Here is a 20,870-nt window from a genome sequence, read left to right as displayed (position 1 = left end):
CTACTAAGATACCCCGGCCCATGCATTAGTCACAAGTACCCCATATGTCCTATTTTTAGCAAAGTCATGCTAAAATTCACGGAAAATTTCAGCATGACCTTTGCTGAAAATAGGACATATGGAGTACCCGAATTTGCCGGAACGGAAGTTAATCGACATTCCGGCAAACTCAAGGGCCTCTCGGGGTACCTGCAAAATCATCACGACACGATGGTCGGAGACAAAACCCAGCAAACTAGCAAAATCATCACAAATTGTTTTCTGTTAAAGATGATCATCATCTTTACAAGTCTTTCTCAATGTGATCACAAGTAATTCAGAGGCATCACAAGTAATTCAGAGCATCACAAGGCATTAGTAGTTCAGTACATGAACAAGTTTTACAAACCCAGATAAGAACAAGTGAATTCTAGTCCCATTGACACTCCTGGTTTTCTACAAACACCAAGTACTAGGGCACACAAAAGTTCTGAAATTTGTGTGCCTAACTGAATTAACTGAATTTTCAGTAACCGAATGAACTGAATTTTCAAAACTGCAAGAATACAATCGAGAAAAATCCAACAGCACTAGAACTGAGCTGATTGACAGTAGTTTTGTTCACTGTTATGTTGGCCTAACTGGATGTTGGCTATCTTTTATAGTGTCTCTGTTACATGCCAGTTTGGTCATTGCTAACTTTTGATATGTTGTGTTTCTGACATATCAGAATCGGATATCCAAAAGAAGAAACAATATAATTTCTAACAAATCATTAGCCTGTTTGCTTCAAAAATAACAGTTCCTGTTGAGATTCCTGGGATCCAATCCCAACCAGTCCATTTGATTAAAATGACTGGATTACTGGAATGAGAATACCAAAAGAACAAGATATAGTCTACAAAAAAAGAAAGAATACAGCCAATCCCCATCACTGTTTTCCCCTCTGGTTCAACCCTCTCACCATTTAAAGCAAAAATCTATATGGACCATCCATTCCTAGTTTGCATAAGTATCTAGTTTTAATTTACCTTCACAAGAGCACCAATAACACCCAAGCTGGTAAGCCTCAAGTACGCAAAAGGTCTTGTCTTGCTGGTAGTATTCAGGAACGGGTACAGGTACAGTGGGATGTGAGCTGCAAAGGAAAAAGAAGAAGACTTAATTATTAACCACTGCTAGTTAAGATTTACTTATTCTGTAAAGTCACCAAAATGAGGAAAGCTTTTTAACAATAAACAATGGAAATATTTAAGACTTGGCATAGAAACAGCAGCGCTCAGTACCATTCAAGAACGGGATCCTGGTCTCAGGGTGTGAAGCAACACACTGCAATTAAAAAAAAGTAAAATGAAATTGAGGGGCAGATGGCAAGCAAGCATGATATGAAAGCAGTAGTATTCTCAATCCACCACAAGGCCCACCAGGAGTGAGGGTTTCCTTTTCTTTCTCATGTAAAAGCATACCTGAAGAAGTGCAAGTGCATTGCAGACACGGTTTGATGCAACTGGCGACAAAGTAGGAGGTGAAAGTGAAGGGTAAATTGACACAATCTCCTGCATAAATTTTCAAAACAGCATGACAGACTGAATAAGGAAAATGTGCAGAACCATCAATAATTTCATATTGAAATAATCAATACACATGGACAACCACCCTTACTTAAATAACAAGAACTGCACAAGTACATATGTACTCTTGCCATTGCGACTGAATTTAGAACAGTGCAATAACTGTAACCTACCTGGAGCAGTGCAGCAACAGTGCCAAAGGAGTGCCACAGCAGTGGAGCAAGGTCTTGAAAAATCTCTCGTTTCTGAAAGAGGAAACTGAGAAACAGATTAGACAATGAATTTTCACCTCCTGCATCCCAGATTTGCAGCCACACTTTAAATGTTAAAGTAAAATAGCTCTATGTATCAACTGTCCAGTTTGGAATATTGTCTTTGGAAAGTTGATGTTTCACTAAGAAAAGAAGGGTCTGTCTAGGACACATTTATGTCACGTCTAACCTTGTGTCCACTATGTTTGTGGTGTATTTTTTTTTGCCCCAGCTTTTTTTTTGTTCCTTGTTGCTGCGTTATTTGTGGGAGCTTAGATGTGACATCCTTAGAAAACATTTAGATGTGAATTAGACAAACTCAGAAAAGAATGACGATGCTTGCATTAGTGGCTCATACCATGGGTTCACACTTTTGGTAGATAAAGAAGTGACAGAAAAAAAATACTATACTAAGTAAACTTCATCACTTATCTAGATAATCTGCAGAAGTAGAACAGATTGTTTCTAACCTATAAATGTCTTCCTATATAGTTTAAACTGTTTAGATTTCCTAACACCACCTCCTGATAAGTTTGCAAAGTCATCAATAGGACAGGATTTCACAAAGTTCACACCCCCGCCCCCCTGTCCTTGAACAGGGTATCTCCACCAGATACTATAATTAAATGTGCACAGCCGAATACCCCTCCAGCCTGCTCCAGCACAAAAATATTCATTGGAAGTTCACTTTTACCAAGAAACAAATACATCAGGAAGCAGGGGATATTAACAAAAATGCGCTTCTTGTGGTATTCACTCCTGAGAGATTGTATATGATAACTGCAGTATTTACCATTTTATTCAGGGGTACTATAACAGAAATGGGCACGTCTCTTGTTGTATTCAATCCTAACAGAACAACATATAAGATAACGGCAGTACTTTCCACTTTAATCAGAGCAAGCAGAACTAAAATGGATACAGTTATCTGATGCACACACCGAACTGCCATCCGAGTGTGTCCAACAGAGATCGGCAACCATTCCCGCTACGGATGCTAATAACAGGTAAACCATAGCACATGTTTAAAGAATGTATCATAATAAAAGCTACAAAAATCACATACCAAACCCTACTTGCTTTCGCTACATATCTACAAGTCTACAGCAAGCTAAAGGACTGCACAAAATCACCCAATTTTCTTCATACTCCAGATATGAGCAGGCAGAGTTGCACTAAATTACCAAACACCACAAGCAAGTCATAGAATCGCCCTAAGGAGATCGGAGAGCAACATTTCCATACCAAGCACGGATCAAAAAAACGGGGATCTATACCCTATAACCTTAGATCACCACGTGCGCGGGTGGGGTTAGGGTTACCTCCTCGTAGAGAGGCAGGGGTCGAGGCGGCGTCGGGGCGGCGGGGCAGCGTCCGGGCGGCGGGGTCGGGGCGGCGTCCGGGGCGGCGTCCGGGCGGCGGGTCGGGGCGGCGGGGTCGGGGCGGGGTCGAGGCGGCGTCGGCGCGGCGTCCGGGCGGCGTCCGGGCGGCGAGGAGAGGGCGAGGGAGGGAGAGGGCGAGGGCGAGGGCGAGGGCAGCGGCGGCGGCGGCGGTGGATCGAGAGGGAGAGAACTGGCGAGGGGGATCGGGCGAAGGGGGGATCGGGCGAAGGGGGATCGGGCGAAGGGGGGCCACAATACTAATGGCGCACCTCACCGTGGTGCGCCATTAGTACTTTTTTTTATTTCAACTCGAGCCAAAAGGTTATGTACTACCAGAACCTATCCACGTCAAGCCCACTCTACTAGCTCGACTGGTCAGCAGCCAGTTCTCACACCAGGAGGTCCTGGGTTCGACTCCCAGGCTCCACAAATTTTTTTTTATCATTTAAAAAGCTGTTTGATACTTATTTATGTTTAAATATGTTCAAACTTGTTTAAATAATAACAGTAATATTTTTTTATAAGACAGTAGCATTTAAAAAGCTGTTTGATACTTATTTTTTTTATAAGACGGTGCGCGCTGTGCGGGGGGTCGGCGGCGGCGGTTGAGTAGGCCGGGGAATCGAGGGTGCGGTGGGTCGGCGGCGGCGGCCGGTGGACTTGGGGGGTGCTCGGCGCCGAGGGGGACCGGATCTGGCGAGGTGGGATAGCGGTCGAGATGGAGGGGGATCGAGGTGGGCTCCACAAATTTTTTTTAGCATTTAAAAAGCTGTTTGATACTTATTTGTGTTTAAATATGTTCAAACTTGTTTAAATAATAACAGTAATATTTTTTTTATAAGACAGTAGCATTTAAAAAGCTGTTTGATACTAATTTTTTTATAAGACGGTGCGCGGGGTGCGGGGGGTCGGCGGCGGCGGTTGGGTAGGGGAATCGAGGGTGCGGGGGGTCGGCGGCGGCGGCCGGTGGACTGGGGGGTGCTCGGCGGCGAGGGGGGCCGGATCTGGCAAGGTGGGATAGCGATCGAGATGGAGGGGGATCGAGATCGAGTGTCCATGAAATTTAAAAATATTCATGATAGTTCAAAAAGTACCCATGAAATACAATCGAGAAATGAAGGCTACGATTTAAATACAATCGATCTTAGCTAGCTATCTGTTCACAATCTTCTTGCCCTTCTTTTTCGCAAATGGAGTTCTTCTGTGGAACGGACGTCCTTTAGGTAGGGTGGTCCTGCTTCTTCTTGTGGTGTATGCTGCTACTTCATCATCGTCGTCATGTTCGATCCTCGGGTCGCCGTACTTGTCGAAGTCTTGCTCATTGGCTACTCCATCCATTCCGATGATCTTCCTTTTGCCTCTCCTCACGACAACACGACTGGGCTTTGGCGGGTCGGTAATGAAGAAGCATTGGTCCACTTGGGAAGCCAGTACCCATGGCTCATTTTTCGCGGTGACGTTTGCGCCCGCGGTCTTGGATTTGGCTTCGGGTATAACCATGGTGGTGAAATACCGGTCTTCTTTTATGACGTTCTTGGCCCATCTGACACGGAACATCGGGACCTTCTCTCCAGCGTAGCTCAGCTCCCAGATCTCCTCGATCCTTCCGTAGTATCTGTCCTTGTCGTTACCGGTGTAGGATTCCATCGTTACCCCGGAGTTCTGATAACCATCGCTCTTCATGTCCTTGGCCTCGGTGTAGAATGTGTAGCCGTTGATATCGTACGCCTCATAGGTCATCAGGTTGTGCTCGGCGCCCTGTGACAAGGCGAATATGAGTTGTTCTTCCGCGGAAGAATCCTCATGTAAAGGGTACGACAGAAGCTTATGCTTGAACCAACGCGTGAAACATGAGTTGTGCTCTTTGAGTATATCTCCGTCCGTCCTCTGTTGGCCTCGGTCATTGTACGTCTTTTTAATAAAGGTTTTGTGCTCTACCAACCAAGGATCGACCACGTCTATGTGTTGTAGCGCGACTAGGTTTGCTCTTTCAAAGTCGGCGAGTCGACCCTCGAAGTCGACATGCATTTCGCGGCGACCCTCACGGTGACCCCATCCAGCGAGCCTGCCGAGGTGCCTGTTGACGGGCAGACCAACGGGGTTCTCGATGCCTAGATAATTCGTGCAGTAGGAGATGCACTCTTCGGTCAGAAAGCCCCTGGCTATGCTTCCTTCTGGACGTGACATGTTGCGAACGTATCCTTTGATGACACCATTCATCCTTTCGAACGGCATCATGCTGTGCAGGAACGTCGGCCCGAGTTGGATGATATCCTCCACTATATGGACCAGCAGATGCACCATAACGTCGAAGAATGCGGGCGGGAAGTACATCTCAAGCTCGCATAGTATCACCACGATCTCTTCCTGTAGCCTTCTGAGTTGCCTCACGCCAATCGACTTCCGAGAGATGACGTCGAAGAAGTTGCATAGGCCAAATAGCGTTTCACGGACGTGCGCGTCCATGATCCCACGGATTGCAACTGGAAGTATCTGCGTCATCAGCACGTGACAGTCGTGAGACTTCATCCCGCTGAACTTCTGCTTCGCTGGGTCTAGGTATCTGCTTATCTTCCCCGCGTAACCGTAAGGAAGTTTTACTCCTAGGAGGCAGGTGAAAAACTGCTCGATCTCCTCCTGACTTAGAGTGAAGCACGCGGGAGGGTAGTCATTTCCGGTCTTCTTGGCCTTTTTGCCTTTGCGACGACTTTCTGTGTCCTGCTTCGCCTCATCATCATCATCATCATCATCATCATCATCATCATCATCATCATCATATATAGCGTGAAGCTCCTGCCTGATGCCCATTGATTTCAAGTCTGCCCTTGCTTTCGGCCCATCTTTGGTCCTCTCTGGCATGTTGAGCAGGGTACCAAGCAGACTCTCGCACACGTTCTTCGTGATATGCATGACATCAAGGCTGTGAGGCACACGGTGGATCTTCCAGTACGGCAAGTCCCAGAAAACAGACCTCGTTTTCCATACCTTCAGCAGCGGCTCTGGCGCCTTTCGCTTCTTCCCGGCTCTGGCCTTTGCTTCTTCCCGGCAGTGGGCAGTCTTTCCAATTTTTCAACAGCTTGTCTATTTCCTCGCCGCTCCTCGTACACGGGCGTTTTCGGGGTTCGGTTTCACCATCGAACAGATCCTTGCGTTTCCTCCACGGGTCATCGTCGCGAAGCCACCTTCGATGTCCCATGAACACGGTTTTCGAAGACCCGGGATCTCTATCTAGCTGGCGATACGTTGTGTCATCCATGCACCTTACGCATCCAGAAAATCCGTGGACTACCTGCCCCGCAAGATATCCGTAACCGAGATAGTCGTGCACCGTCGTGAGCAGTGCGGCTCTCATAGGGAAATATTCTTTCTCTGCGGCGTCCCACGTATTGGCTGGCGTTTTCCACAGCGTGTCAAGCTCCTCTTTCAGCAGCCCCAGATACAGATTGATGTCGTTCCCTGGTTGTTTCGGCCCTTCAATTAGCATACTCATGTGAATGTACTTCCTCTTCATGCACAACCAGGGGGGAAGGTTGTACATCCACACAAACACAGGCCAGGTGCTATGTGTGCTTCTCTGGCTGCCAAACGGATTGACTCCATCGGTGCTCGCGCCCAGCACGATGTTCCTTGGATCGTTCCCAAATTCTGGGTATTCGAAGTTCAATGCTTGCCACTGGCTCGCATCCTTAGGGTGACTCAGCATCTTGTCTTTTTTATCTATCTCCGGATCATTTGCGTCATCTTCTCGCTTCTTCTCCTCCCTATCCGCGTGCCAACGTAGGAGCTTTGCTACCTTAGGATCCGCGAAATACCGCTGCAGACGAGGAGTGATCGGAAAGTACCACACCACTTTTCGAGGAGCTTTCTTCCTCTTCTTGTATCGAGTGACACCGCACACCGGACATATTGTAGACTCCGCGTGCTCGTCCCGATAAATGATGCAATTGTTCATGCACACATGGTATTTCACGTGCGGTAAATCCAGAGGACACACGATTTTCTTCGCCTCCTCCAAACTGGTCGGGCACTTGTTCCCCTTGGGAAGACGTTCGTGCCAGAATGACATGTTCTCGTCGAAGCATGCGTCGGTCATTTTGTGTTTTACCTTCATCTCCAGGGCCATGAGCGTTACTTTCAGGCGGGTATCCTCGGGCCTGCATCCTTCATACAATGGAGTAACCGCGTCTAACTCAAGTTGATCCATCTTGGCTTTCTCTCGGGCGGCAGCTCTTGCGTTATCCGTCTGCTTGAGAAGCAGCTCTTGAATATGAGGGTCCTGCACCCAGCCCATCGATGGTCCAGCGTCGTCTGCTCCGCCGGCATCATCATCTTCATGATCATGCCCGTCGCCTGCTCCGGCATCTTCCTCATCATCATGTCCTGCATCTTCTACATGATGACTGTGTACAGCATCACAGTCGTGATCATCTCCTGGGGATTCTTCGTCTTCTCGCCCGCCCGAGCCGCGGTGGTTGTCTTGCTGCCCTTCCTCATTTCTTGCCCGGCCCGCATGGACGACTTCGTAGTCATCTTCATCACCTTGCCACCGATAGCCATCCATGAAACCACGCAACAGCAGGTGGTCCCGCACCTGCCCGGAATCCGGGTCCGCAATAAGGCTCTTCAGCTTGCATCTTCGACACGGACATCTTATCTCCGTCTCGTTCTTTTGAAGCATCTCGGCCTTCGCGGACCTCAAAAACCTATTCACGATGCCTTCGGTCATCGTGCGGACCATGGTCGCCTGCGGGGTAGAGCAAAACGATATTTTAGAACCAAACAAAAATTTGGCATGACCTTCCCTAAAAATAGGACCAAAAAGAATGCTTAATGCCAAAATTCTCGCCGAAACGGAAATGAATCAACATTCCGGCAAAATATTGGCAACTATCGCATATCAAATACCGGTACACCTCCAAACACAAACACATATGCAACACCACAAACATATGCAACACCACGAACATACATAGATCTAGCTAGGCCGTAAAAAGTGCATGTGCACATTGTTGTAAGGAGAACAACCTAAATATAGCTTCCCCCCTTACTTACCTATTAAAACAAGGTAATTTAACCACTTAATTTGAATGAATCTATGGTGGAAATGAGGTGAAAAAGAGGAGGCACCCGAGACAAGGAGGAGGTGGAGAGAATGAAGTGGGGAGAAAGTGAGTGTGTGGGTAGGAGAGGCTGTCCCAAATATCTTGTTGCTGCCCACTTACTAATGGCGCACCTCTTGCATGGTGCGCCATTAGTACTTACAACTACTAATGGCGCACTTAGGCAGGATGCGCCATTAGTATGTTTGGATAGGCGCACTAGTTCAAAAAAAATCCTATACTAATGGCGCACCCACTGCCTGGTGCGCCATTAGTAGTTACAACTACTAATGGCGCACTTGGGCAGGATGCGCCATTAGTATGTTTGGATAGGCGCACTAGTTCAAAAAAAAATTCTATACTAATGGCGCACCTGCTGCCTAGTGCGCCATTAGTAGTTACAACTACTAATGGCGCACTTTGCCGGGATGCGCCATTAGTTTGTTTGGACAGGCGCACTAGTTAAAAAAAATTTGATACTAATGGCGCACCCGTAGCATGGTGCGCCATTAGTTGTTTAAACTCTAATGGCGCATCAGATTGTGGTGCGCCATTAGTATATACTAATGGCGCACCATCTTTCTGGTGCGCCATTAGTGTCAATCCCATCTATAGCCATTTTCCTAGTAGTGGCTTGTCCTTATTGTCTAGTGTGTTTAGTAGAATTGTGAGCTTATTTTATCTTGTGCCCTTTATCTTGTGCCCTTTACTTCATGCTCACTTATTATACCTTGCCTCAATGCTTATTGTCACTATACTATTGCAAGTTTTGCCTTGTCTATAAAATATAGGGGGAGTGCTGATCCTAGTATGTGTGTTGTGCAGTCCAAAGCATATCTATAGAGTGCACACATCTAGGGGGGAGCCTATCTATATTTTATAGATTTTGGGTTTGCTTATGTTCATTTTATATCCCTATGTGCAAATCCCGTATTATCATGAGTCCACCAAAAAGGGGGAGATTGTAAGGGCATATTTCTCCCTTTGTGGTTTTGGCGATTGATGAAAGTGCATTTGTGGACTAATCATGTGCATTGAGCATTTCAGATATCTCATGTCTAGGCACAAGACGATTCGTTGCCCCTCGGAGCCTATCGAAGACGGCGATTCTCTACGTTTCTTTTCGGTGGATTTGAGTCGTAGGAAAGCCGTACTATTAAGACGGGGTCCACTTCAGAAAGGTTAGGATGGAATCAACACGTACACATCTGTTACTTTGCACCACCTTTCCTTCGCTTCATTGGAGCATCGTCCGTTTATCCTTGTCTCTGCGAGATGAAGGCTTCCAGGTGTTATAGTTTCTGTGGCGTGTGGTAGTACTGCTCAAGGGAGCACTAGTACCGCAGGTGTCCGCGGTAGTACCGCTCAGAGAAGTGGTAGTACCGCGTCGTGCAGTACTACCGCTCCTCAAGAACGGTAGTACCGCTGCCTCTAGCCCAGAACGATGTCGCGCATGGAAGTTGGCACGGAAGTAATTTTTTACTTCCGCCTCTACGCGGTAGTATTGCTCCCTGCGAGCGGTAGTACCGTGCCGTATTTTCGCACATCCCAAACTCTGCGGAAGTAGTCACGGACGTAATTTATTTAGTCCTTGCCTTTTCCAGCCCAGTTGAGCCCTGCCCTCCGGTAGTACCGCAGGGCGCGCAGTAGTACCATTCGTTGCCTAGAGCAACAGGACCTCACATGGCTTCTATTGCACAAGCGGTAGTACCACAACAACATGCAGTAGTAGCGTAGCACCTTACAGTAGTACCACGACCATGTGTGGTAGTACCGCATCTCGCGGGCTGAGTGAGTGGGTAACAGTTGGATCTTTTCCCCCACTATATAAAGGGGGTCTTCTTCCCCAAGAAGACTACCTCTTCCCTCCCTAAGCTCCAGTGTTGCTCATACCTCCATTTTCACCCGATCTCTCTCCCTAGCCGATGAAACTTGTTGATTTTCTACGGATTCGTTGAGAAGGCCCCGATCTACACTTCCACCAAGAGAAATTTGATTCCCCCCAGTAATCCCTTGCGGATCTTGTTACTCTTAGGTGTTTGAGCACCCTAGATGGTTGAGGTCACCTCGGAGCCATATTCCATTGTGGTGAAGCTTCGTGGTGTCGTTGGGAGCATCCAATTAAGTTGTGGAGATAGCCCCAACCTTGTTTGTAAAGGTTCGGTCGCCGCCTTCAAGGGCACCAATAGTGGAATCATGGTATCTCGCATGTGTGAGGGCGTGAGGAGAATACCGTGGCCCTAGTGGCTTCTTAGGGAGCATTGTGCCTCCACACTGCTCCAACGGAGACTTACTTCCACTCAAAAGAAAGGAACTTCTGTAACACATCCTTGTCTCCACCGGCTCCACTCTTGGTTATCTCTTATCTTCAATTGTGCAAGCTTTCATTGTGTTGTATCTCGTGCTTGCTTGTGTGCTTATTGTTGTTGTTGCATCATATAGGTTGCTCACCTAGTTGCACATCTAGACAACCTACTTTGATGCTAGGTTTAATTTAGTCAAGAAAAGTTAAAAATTGTTAGTTACCTATTCGCCCCTCCTCTAGTCAAGCATATCGATCCATTCAAATGATGTTGGAGAGATGCCACATTGTGAGTGGTCATGATAGGATGCGGCTCCACATACTCCTTTTGCTCGTGATACTCCTTTCAAATCTTCGTCCAATAGGTGTTCCCCTTTTTCTCGGTGCCGCATATTGGATCCATCGTTGTGGCCAACCAAGCTTTGACCAACAAGATGTCCTCAAATATTGAGAATGTCAAACCTATTGCCTTCAGCGTCTTGGTCTTCTTCTTCTTGCTCGGATTGGGATCGGATGTTGTCCAACTTCAAATGCGGTGGTGGCCTCCAATTCATACTCTATTTCGGTCGGTTCTTCATTGTCATTGATCATGTTCGACAAGAACGCCTCCTACATGATTCAAATTTGCAATTATTCATCATGAGCAAATGAACTAGTGGTCTATGCTAAAATATGATCGGACAAGAGTAAAGAAAACGTACCGACTCTTGTTCGGTCATTCTGTCGAACATGTTGAGGGCAGTCCGGGCACTGCCGGAGCCCATGCTCATTTGCGCCCGAACGAGCTGCGGCGAGTCACACACGTCAACCGTCGGCATCTGCATGCGCGAAAAACTCTCCGGAATGGCCTAGCCGGCGCTCGGATCATCCTGTGTCCCAAAGGGGCGGACAACGTAATCAGCTTAGGCGCTCGGAGGGAAGGGGTTTGGGGATCCGAGCGCGGCGGAGTAGACAACTGCTCCACCATGTCCGAACCTCCTTGCGCCGCCGCCGCCTCCCTCTCTCGCTGTCGGTGTTGCCGCAACTTGCGGGCGACGTTCTCCGCCTTGCAAGTCATCGTCGACAACACTACGCCTCCCACAGACGAGGCGGACTGCGTCTCCGTCGCGGCGGTGTGGCTCAGGCTGGACGACATCTCTGGTGGTGGACGGGGACCGGAGGTGAGGATTGGGAGCAAGGGTGGAGGTCGGCGAGGGTCCGGGCGCGGGAATGATTGAAGGGTGGCGGGAGGAGGAGGAAATGTTTGGTGGATTTGGTGCAATTTGGAGTGGGGTCGGGCTGTCGGGTCCGACGTGATGGGCGTGTCGGGCGCCCCATATTTGAGCTGGATATGAGGGTGCCGGTCAGCCCGGGCGTTTGAGGGCCGTTTGAGAGCCCGTCTAGGTCAAAAAATCGTGACCGGACGGCCTGTCTGGGCGTTTGAGACGAGTCTGAGGGATCCGGTTGTAGATGCTCTAAGGCTACGCATTATGCCTTGGATATAAAATCAGGGCACTATACCTACGGATGAATTTACAAAGCTCCGTTTGTCTGTCCTAAATCAAATCCTTTTCAGTTTGATGCCACTATGTAGAATTTATCAACATTAACGTCTACGACACCAAACATTTGCCACTTGATATGAAATGAATTATATTTTTATATGGTGTTTATATGAAGCTGTAGATGTTAATATCATAAACCTGCTCAAATTTAAACAAGTTTGACTTAAGTCAAACCAACAAGTCTTGTAAAATCGACATGAGAGTACTAAGAAGTTCTGATTTTTAATTTGCCCCCGGTTTGCTACCAGCAAATTAACATATATCAATATTCAATAGTTGATCTTTTTGAAAAAGCAGGATCACTGACAGCTGGTTGTAGCGGTAGACAAGACTATTGTCCACACGAGTCAGACGTGGACCTCTAACTTGCTCTCCGTGATAGATTGTTTTGTCTTATTAAAGGAGATGGCTGGCCAACTGCACCGTCTACCAGTCTAGTTACAATCACCAGCCCTCCTAGAGATAGTGTGAGTATATAATAAGCGAGAAACTTCCGGACTGGATTGTATATACATCCTATATGAAGATTTTTTTAAATAGTTATTAAACATAAAGTCAAAATAGTTTAGAAGTTTTTTTAGAATAAACTTGACTTAATTTTGCACTAGTATAAAAAATTTTAAGAAAAAAAACCAACGTTGACTTCAGGGCGAAAAGACAAAATTTATTTGATATTATAGGTCACTATTCACACTATTTTAGGTACAAATTTGTATTTTCTTAAAAGAAGTCGAAGGGGAATTTTCTTTTCGTGGATTTTTTCTCACAAGTACAATGCAATGTCAAGTTTATTTCAAAGATATTTTCAGAATTTTTTGACTTTTTGTTGAATTACTAATTTTCTTATATAGGATGTAGATACATCTAGGAACCAAACGTCTGCGTCCATAATAAGCTTGCTAGCTAGTGCCTCAGTCTCACTACACATACTCACACAGTAGTCGCACTCACTCACGCTTGCGCTCTTATATATAACTGTTTTGGGCGAGCTAGCTGAATTAGCTCAATCATTGCAAGGGCGAAAGAACACAGCAACAGAGACGGCATGGAGACCAACGGGTCGCAGCAGGAGGAGCCTCGGCGCCTCAGCTCCGGTGATCACGAGTCCCTCAAGGAACTCACGAAGAGGAAGGGGGGATGGATCACCTTCCCTTTCCTCGCAGGTTTGTGCCTCAGCTCCCTGATGATCACGAGTTTCTCAAGGAAACTAGAGTTTACAAGTTTGAGTGATGTTTGCAGTGGCCATACTGTGCCTCGGGTTGGCGAGCGGGGGCGCCATGTCCAACATGGTGGTCTACCTGATAACGGAGTACCACGTGCCCAGCGTCGACGCGGCGCAGATCTCCACCATCATCGCCGGCTCCATCAGCGTCGCCCCGGTGGCCGGCGCCATCGTCGCTGACGCCTTCTTCGGCTGCTACCCCATCGTCGCCATCGCCATGGCCACGTCCGTCCTGGTAATTAAGCCACCAACTTCCTTCCAAATCAAAGGACGGATGATCGATCTGCGCGCGCGCGCGTGTGCACATGCATATATCTCGATCGGTGTTTGTGTCGACATCATATTAAGCTTTTGCTTCCCTCATACATGCGTGCGTGCAGTCCTTGGTGATGTTCACGCTGACGGCGAGCCTTCCGGGTCTCCGGCCGGCGGCGTGCCAGCCCGGCGCCAGCCCGTGCGAGCAGGCGACCACGGGGCAGATGGCGGCGCTCTACGCTGCCGTGTTCCTGCTCTGCCTGGGCGCGGCGGGGGCGCGGTTCAACCAGGCGACTATGGGCGCGAACCAGTTCGAGGCGGCCGCCGACCGCGACGTCTTCTTCAACTGGTACTTCATCCTCCTCTACGCCTCCTCCGTGCTCGGCGCCACCGTCATCGTCTACGTCCAGGACACGGTGTCCTGGACGCTCGGCTTCGGCGTCTCCTGCGCCGCCAGCGTGGTCGGCCTGGCCGCGCTGCTCCTCGGTGCGCGGTACTACCGGCAGCCCGTCGCTCAGGGCAGCCCGTTCACGGGGATTGCCAGGGTGGTCGTCGCCGCCGCGAGGAAGAGGAAGGTTAGTGTCGTGGCGCCGGGGGAGCTGAAGTTTTACTATGGGCTACGTAGCGGTGACGACGATAGCAAGACCGGCGGCGACGGTGTTCTTCCTCCGAGCGACAGCTTTAGGTAAGAAAAGATTTGACATGCACATGCATGAGCGTATTATATGCTGAATCTACTCCCAAACAAAAGTAATAGTTATATAATCCACCCCACTACATCAGAAATTACATTGGGTCCCGATAACTGCCACACGTGTGGTGTATCGGGTAGTTGTGCCACACGCCTCGTGTGGCATGGACAGCAACCACCCCACACATCTACGTGTGGGCAAAACAACTAATGCCCACACACCTCTTTTTTTCCCTCCCGAACCCTCTCACATTCGTGTGTGTGGGCGAAGTTGATAACGCCCACACGCCCGTATGTCAGGCCTCGTACCCTCCTGGTCCCGCACGCCACGCGTGACGCCCACCGTGCGCCCGCAGTTGCCATGGTCCAGACCCTCGTCCATGTTCGTTTAACTGCAGTTGCCATGTCGCTGAACTACGGTTGCCATGTCAGACAACTGCAGTTGCCATGGTTGCTCAACTGCAGTTGCCATGTATGGTCTGATCTAATGTAGTTGCCATGATTTCATAATTTTAGGAGTTGCCACATACTAACACTAGGCAGTTGAGAGAGTTGTCATGTGCTCACAAGCATGCTAGGGCTGTTGCCATGTAAAAAGGAAGAGTTGCCATCTGCTTACGTGCACGTTAGGGCAGTTGCCATGTACGTGCACGTTGGGGCAGTTGCCATGTACCATGCAAAAACACATGGCAACTCGGTAAAAGAGAGTTGCCATCTGCTTACGTGCACACTAGGCAGTTGCCGTGTACCCTGCAAAAACACATGGCAACTCGGGTAAAAAAAAAGAGTTGCCACCTGCTTATAAAGCACACTAGGGGCAGTTGCCATGTGCGCTGCGAAAACACATGGCAACTAGCAGCTTGGGTGTGGGAGAGGAGACGGACGTGTGGGCGAGATGACAAATGCCCACACACTAGCCCTTGTGTGCGCGTGCAAAGTGGCGTGTGGCGCGAACTGCTGAACGCCCACACACCGGTCACTCCGTATGGTAAAACGGATATGTGGGCGACCTCTCTCACACACCACACACACGAGTTGTCCTACGTGGCATACAAAATCAGCTAATTCGTGCCAAGATCTGTGCAGAAGTTACTGGACGGTGATGGAGACGTGTGGGTGAGTTGGCTAATGCCCACACGTGTAGGCGTTAACATTTCCGATTACATTTTAATAGATCGAGGCCAATTTTGGAAACCTATGGTGCAAATAGTTTTTCACGAACACGTGCAATAATTCACCTCAATGAAGACCTACATGCACATAATATTCAGCATCGCAAGAGACTGTGCAACAAATCTTAACATTGACGAAGCCCCCACAAGCGCAACACGGTCGATAGCAAATCACTCATCACTAAAAAATGAAACCGTTAAATCCTGAAATAAATTCAGAAAACACGCTCACGTTAAGTCTAGATTCTAGAACTTGAATTTAGATGAGCAGATTCCACCATAAAAGGCTGACCAACTACCGAGAGCATAGTGCAGCTCACGATGATTTTCTGTTGTTATTAGGAGGTGCTTTTGTATTGTACCGGCCCATCCTCGATCGAGTAACAACAGTATGTGCAAAAGGGCCCTGCTGCACCTACGTAGCTTGACATACAAGTAAAACAAGCAAGGCCACGATCATAAGCACGTACTCTCTGTGGCTAAAATCATACCAACCGTGCTTATCCTTTCACGGGCATCTAGCTAGCATATGTTCCTGCCATCTTTTCTGAGATGTGCATACATATATTCCTGCCATTTGCATAGCACAATTGTGCCACAACCGATGGCGCACAATCCTCAACGATTGCGCGCATGGACATTGTTGGATCGTACACAACCCTGACACCTTTGGTGCAAAATGCTATAGCTACCACGTCCACTCAGAATATTAATGTTTCCTTGGAGTGGCTACGGCTCCCTTTCCTTGTCTCCTCCGTCCGACAGCACAATATTTGAGAATATGTTCTGTCAGATATAAGTACCCGTGGAGCCATACCTTTCAACATCGGTGGAGAACATTTATCCTCGATTTAAATACTTTTGCCCATGAAAACAACATATGTAGGTTAGATATTCATTTTTGTGTAATAAGACCATCTCTAACACTTCCCTAAAATCTTGTAATACTTTTTTCCCCTCTATCAATACCTTCTCTCTCGTCCCGCGACTCACTCTCTCTCCTCCGCCAACTCCACGACGGCACTCCTACCTGCCCCTCCCTGGCCATGGTCCTGAGTCCTAACGCCCATGCACCCACTCCGACCTTCGGCAAGATTCCGATGAGGATTTTCTTTGATTTCGCATCTTCCACATCGTACCTGGAAACTGTTGCGCTCCTTCGTGTCATCCCTGGCCACGGGCATATCATCCTCTAGAGAGAAACACCTACAAAGAAAAGTATGTATAGTGAAAACATGGTCGTCGGGCACCATCTCCAATTTTGACGAATCATTACATCCCGGATCAAACCTTTTTGCCAGCAGGAGAACATAGAGGAGAAGAACCCATTCGGAAGAAAGAGTGCTCAAACTGTGATTCTTGTATGACAAGTTTCGCTGAATTTCCCGACTCCTTCCTCGCGGGCGTACGTTTAGGTCCTAGCTAGCTCCAGGATATCTACTGGCCATAAGTCATCATTGACCGTGTAAACTCAAGACCATGCCTTAAGGAAGAACCGAAGAAGAAGAAGGGAAGGAAGAACAAGACGGAGAGAGACTTCCATGTGGGGTTGAGCTCGTTTGAGGAGTTAAGTTCAAGGGAAGGAATAGGTGCCGCCTAGTTTTTTGTTCCTTCAATTTGGGGAGTTAAGGTTTTGGGATAAGTTTAGGGGATTAAATTTAGATGAAGGGCTAGTGATGCTTTAAGAGGTTGTGGAGAAAATTGCATATGTTAGAACATCGCAATATCGTGAGAAGGTTATAACCTCCACGGAAAAAGACACATCACTGTTATTGCTACATTAGCCTCTCTTCCTCATCTTCATGCAAACTGAAAATGGAAATATTCTCGTCACAATTTGTAGGTTTTTGTAGTAGTCTACTTTTCATCTGTCCGTATTGGTGGTTATCTAGAGTTTTATAAAATGTGACATAAATCCAATATTAAATCTACACAAATTTGGTTTTGAGCATAACGGGGCCAGTGTTGGGTATGTGTGGGGCAATGGTTTGCCTTGATGTCCCTGTCCAGGGCAAGTTAACTCCCACCATCGAGCTATAAAAATCTTATCATATGGTGATCATTGAAGCAAAGACATGGACATATTATCAGACGACCATGCTACACAAATTAATGGTGCTTAATTTTCTTGATTAGTAAACTCTCCAGGCACAAAAAATATTGGCTTTACAAACCATCTAACTTTTAGCCCGTCCATATCCTGGATACCAAGATTGTATGCAGAAAAGTAGTGTATTAGCTACTAGGCGGTAGCTAGTAAAGGAATGCACTAGCTCATCAGTTAGAATATCGGTTCTAAAAAGCTAATAAAATAAAACAATATGACCAGAGACGGGCCAAAAAGAGTACTCCCTCCATCCTAAAATAAATGAAAAAAAATAAACTAAAACCATGGTACTTATTTTGAGACAGAGGGAGTATAATTTAAGCTTACATGGATCCAAGAACCAAATTATCATTGTCACTGAAATTTCAGCTCGGCAAATTAGTCTCACACACAAATATAAAGTACTCTCTCCGTAAACTAATATAAGACGCTCTTATATTAGTTTACAGAGGGAGTACTATTTATAAGTACCATGTACCTAGATTAAAGCACAGTTTACTGTTTACAACTCACTAAATGAAAAAACTTAGCAACGAGAAGCTAATCACTTATGCATTAAAGAGCAGAGCTGCTAGACTTTTCTGTGCACTTAGCACTTCATCTAAGCGCTATGCACCGGAGGAGGCTACAATATATGCTACCAGTTCTGAGTGATAAAAGAGAAGTCCAGTACCAAGAGCTTAGACGATCATAGATTTATAATTTATATGCTCACGTGCGTTCTATAGAACCAAAATGTCAGTGTAATTGAAAATTCAGCTCGGCAAATTAGTCTCACCCACAAACTTGAGTACTACTGTATAATGCAAGCAAGGTTATGGAGGTTAGATTATAACATTTCGAAATGAAAGCATCAAGTGTGACGTCACCCGAATCTCAACGACTGCAACTACAAATGATCGCGATTAATTAAGATGGATGAAATGAAGATCTTAACAACTAATGGATGGTCATATAATTGAGAAATCATCCACGACAATGACATCCACTACAATGACATCCGCTTAATTCCACGCTAACCGCTCGCGTGCAGCTTCCTGAACCGTGCCGCGGTGATCACGGACGGCGACGTGGACGGCGCGAGCGGCTCGGTGCTCCGGCCGTGGCGCCTGTGCACTGTGCAGCAGGTGGAGGACTTCAAGACGGTGCTGCGTATCCTGCCGATCTGGAGCGCGGCCATCGTGCTGAGCGTCGCCATCGGCGTGCAGATCAACTTCACCGTCCTGCAGGCGCTCGTCATGGACCGCGCGGTCGGGCCCTTCACGGTGCCGGCGGGCTCGATGATCGTCGGCTCCCTCATCTCCGTCGTCATCTTCCTCGGGCTCCTCGACCGGGTCCTGCTCCCGCTCTGGAGGCGGGTGACCGGCCACACGCCGACGCCGCTGCAGTGCGTGGGCGCGGGCCAGGCGCTCACCGTGCTGAGCATGGCCGCGTCGTCCCTCGTGGAGCGCGAGCGCACCGCCACCGTGCGCGCGCACGGCCAGGAGGGCGATCCGGCGTGGGTGTCGCCGCTGTCGGCCATGTGGCTGGTGCTGCCGTTCGCCGTGGCCGGGGCCGGGGAGGCGCTGCACTTTCCGGCGCAGGTGACGCTGTACTACCAGGAGTTCCCGCCGTCGCTCAAGAACACGGCCACGGGCATGATGGCCATGATCGTCGCGCTGGGGTTCTACCTGAGCACCGCCCTCGTCAACATCGTCCAGCGCGCCACCACCTGGCTGCCGGACAACATGAACGCCTCCAAGCTGGAGAACCTCTACTGGCTTCTCACCCTCCTCGTCGCCCTCAACTTCGGCTACTTCCTTACGTGCGCGAAGCTCTACAGGTACCAGAACATCGGCAAGTAGCTCAAGCTCAGGAGACAACAATCGTTGCTATATATGGCATGGCGTCTGTGTGCTTGCTTTGGGTGTGATGAACGATCAGTTTGGCAGAGATACGAAGCTTCCAACTGTGGTTTGCCTTGGTTTATGAAGATATGTTATTACTGTGTTGATTTTGATGAGCTTCCAACTAAATGCATGCTACCATCTCTGATAGGATCTCTCTTAAGGTTCTATGGATTAACAGCACTATCTCTCAAATACAGACTTGATTTGGTTACAAGAATGGTGGGGAAAGAACTAGGGTTCGAGGAAAGGGGAATGGGTAGCCGCCGCCGGTTCCTTCGTGATCCACTGGATGCTTGTGCTTCTGGAGGCTGAGGGTTAAGTAGTCGCCGTGTGGGACTGGGCCGCTGTCACCCACTCCGGGCCCAGCACTCGCTTGTTGGCCACGCGTGCACGCTTGGGCCGTGCACCATGGGCTGGGTCCACGTCAGAGACGCTGACATCCTTCCCTCCTTGACCAGCGGCTTGCCCCCAAGTCGCTGTCAGAGGAAAACGAGCGTGAAGGGCTTCTTTATCCTCCCAGGTGACACCCATGGTTGAAGGGTTGGACCAGCGAACTTGGACTTGCTCGACCACCGTCCCTTTTCTCTTGTGCCATCTTGTTTGAAGGATCTCCACAGGCACCATCAAATCATCAGTGCAAACAGGGAGCACGGGAGTAACAGCAGTACCTGGTAGAAGAGCTTGGCGGAGTTGCGATACATGGAAAACCGGGTGCACCGTGGAATAAGCCGGCAGTTGGAGTTCGTAGGCCACGTCATTGATCTTGCGGATGATTGAGAACGGTCCGTAGAACTTAAACAACAGCTTGTGGTTGGTACAGGGGGCAACCGATGTCTGAATGTATGGTTGCAGCTTCAAGTATACCTGATCGCCCACTTGAAATGTCCGGGCTGAACGCTTCTTGTCAGCCTGGTGTTTCATGCACCGCCGAGCTCTGTGAAGGTGTTGTTGGATGAGATCTTGAACCACGCGACGCTCCTCTAGCCACGCCTGGAGGGATGGTACTGACACTGCTGTTTCTGACATCCCAATAGCAGAATGCGAAGAAGTGTTGTACCAGAACTGGGCAAGAGGGACCCAGAAACTCCAGCGCCTTGGGCATGTGTGCGTAAAGCAGCGAAGGAAAGTCTCCAGGCACTGGTTGACACGCTCGGTTTGCCCGTCTGCTTGTGGATGATTAGCAGTACTCGGCCTCAGTTCAGTGCCTGCACATCGAAACAGCTCTCGCCAAAAGTGGCTGGTGAACACCGGATCGCGGTCAGAGACAATGGCACCCGGGAACCCATGGATCTTGTAGATCGGTGACATGTAGAGCTGGGCCACCTTTGCTGCAGTGTACGGGTGCGCCAGGGGCAAAAAGTGAGCAAATCGAGTCTTCTTGTCCACCAGAACCAGCAAGCAGTTGT

General features: G+C 48.3%; 1 protein-coding gene and 1 long non-coding RNA gene across 2 annotated transcripts; one reads left to right on the top strand and one right to left on the bottom strand.

The window, feature by feature from the left end:
* Positions 1–1,070: 1,070 nt before the first annotated feature.
* Positions 1,071–1,989, bottom strand: LOC123161175 (uncharacterized). Its single transcript, XR_006480573.1, has 4 exons — positions 1,724–1,989; positions 1,446–1,535; positions 1,266–1,308; positions 1,071–1,117 (listed from the first exon to the last, which is right to left on the bottom strand). It is a non-coding gene; the product is annotated as an uncharacterized lncRNA (long non-coding RNA).
* Positions 1,990–13,042: 11,053 nt separating this feature from the next.
* LOC123160439 (protein NRT1/ PTR FAMILY 2.3) lies at positions 13,043–19,568 on the top strand. Its single transcript, XM_044578255.1, has 4 exons — positions 13,043–13,291; positions 13,368–13,585; positions 13,731–14,290; positions 18,609–19,568. The coding sequence occupies exons 1-4, from the start codon at positions 13,174–13,176 to the stop codon at positions 19,417–19,419; spliced, it is 1,707 nt and encodes a 568-aa protein (XP_044434190.1). The 5' UTR covers positions 13,043–13,173; the 3' UTR covers positions 19,420–19,568.
* Positions 19,569–20,870: the final 1,302 nt, after the last annotated feature.

Source organism: Triticum aestivum, chromosome 7B (genome assembly GCF_018294505.1).
Source record: "Triticum aestivum cultivar Chinese Spring chromosome 7B, IWGSC CS RefSeq v2.1, whole genome shotgun sequence".
Taxonomy (NCBI): domain Eukaryota; kingdom Viridiplantae; phylum Streptophyta; class Magnoliopsida; order Poales; family Poaceae; genus Triticum; species Triticum aestivum.
This window is presented reverse-complemented; position numbering and strand designations above follow the sequence as displayed.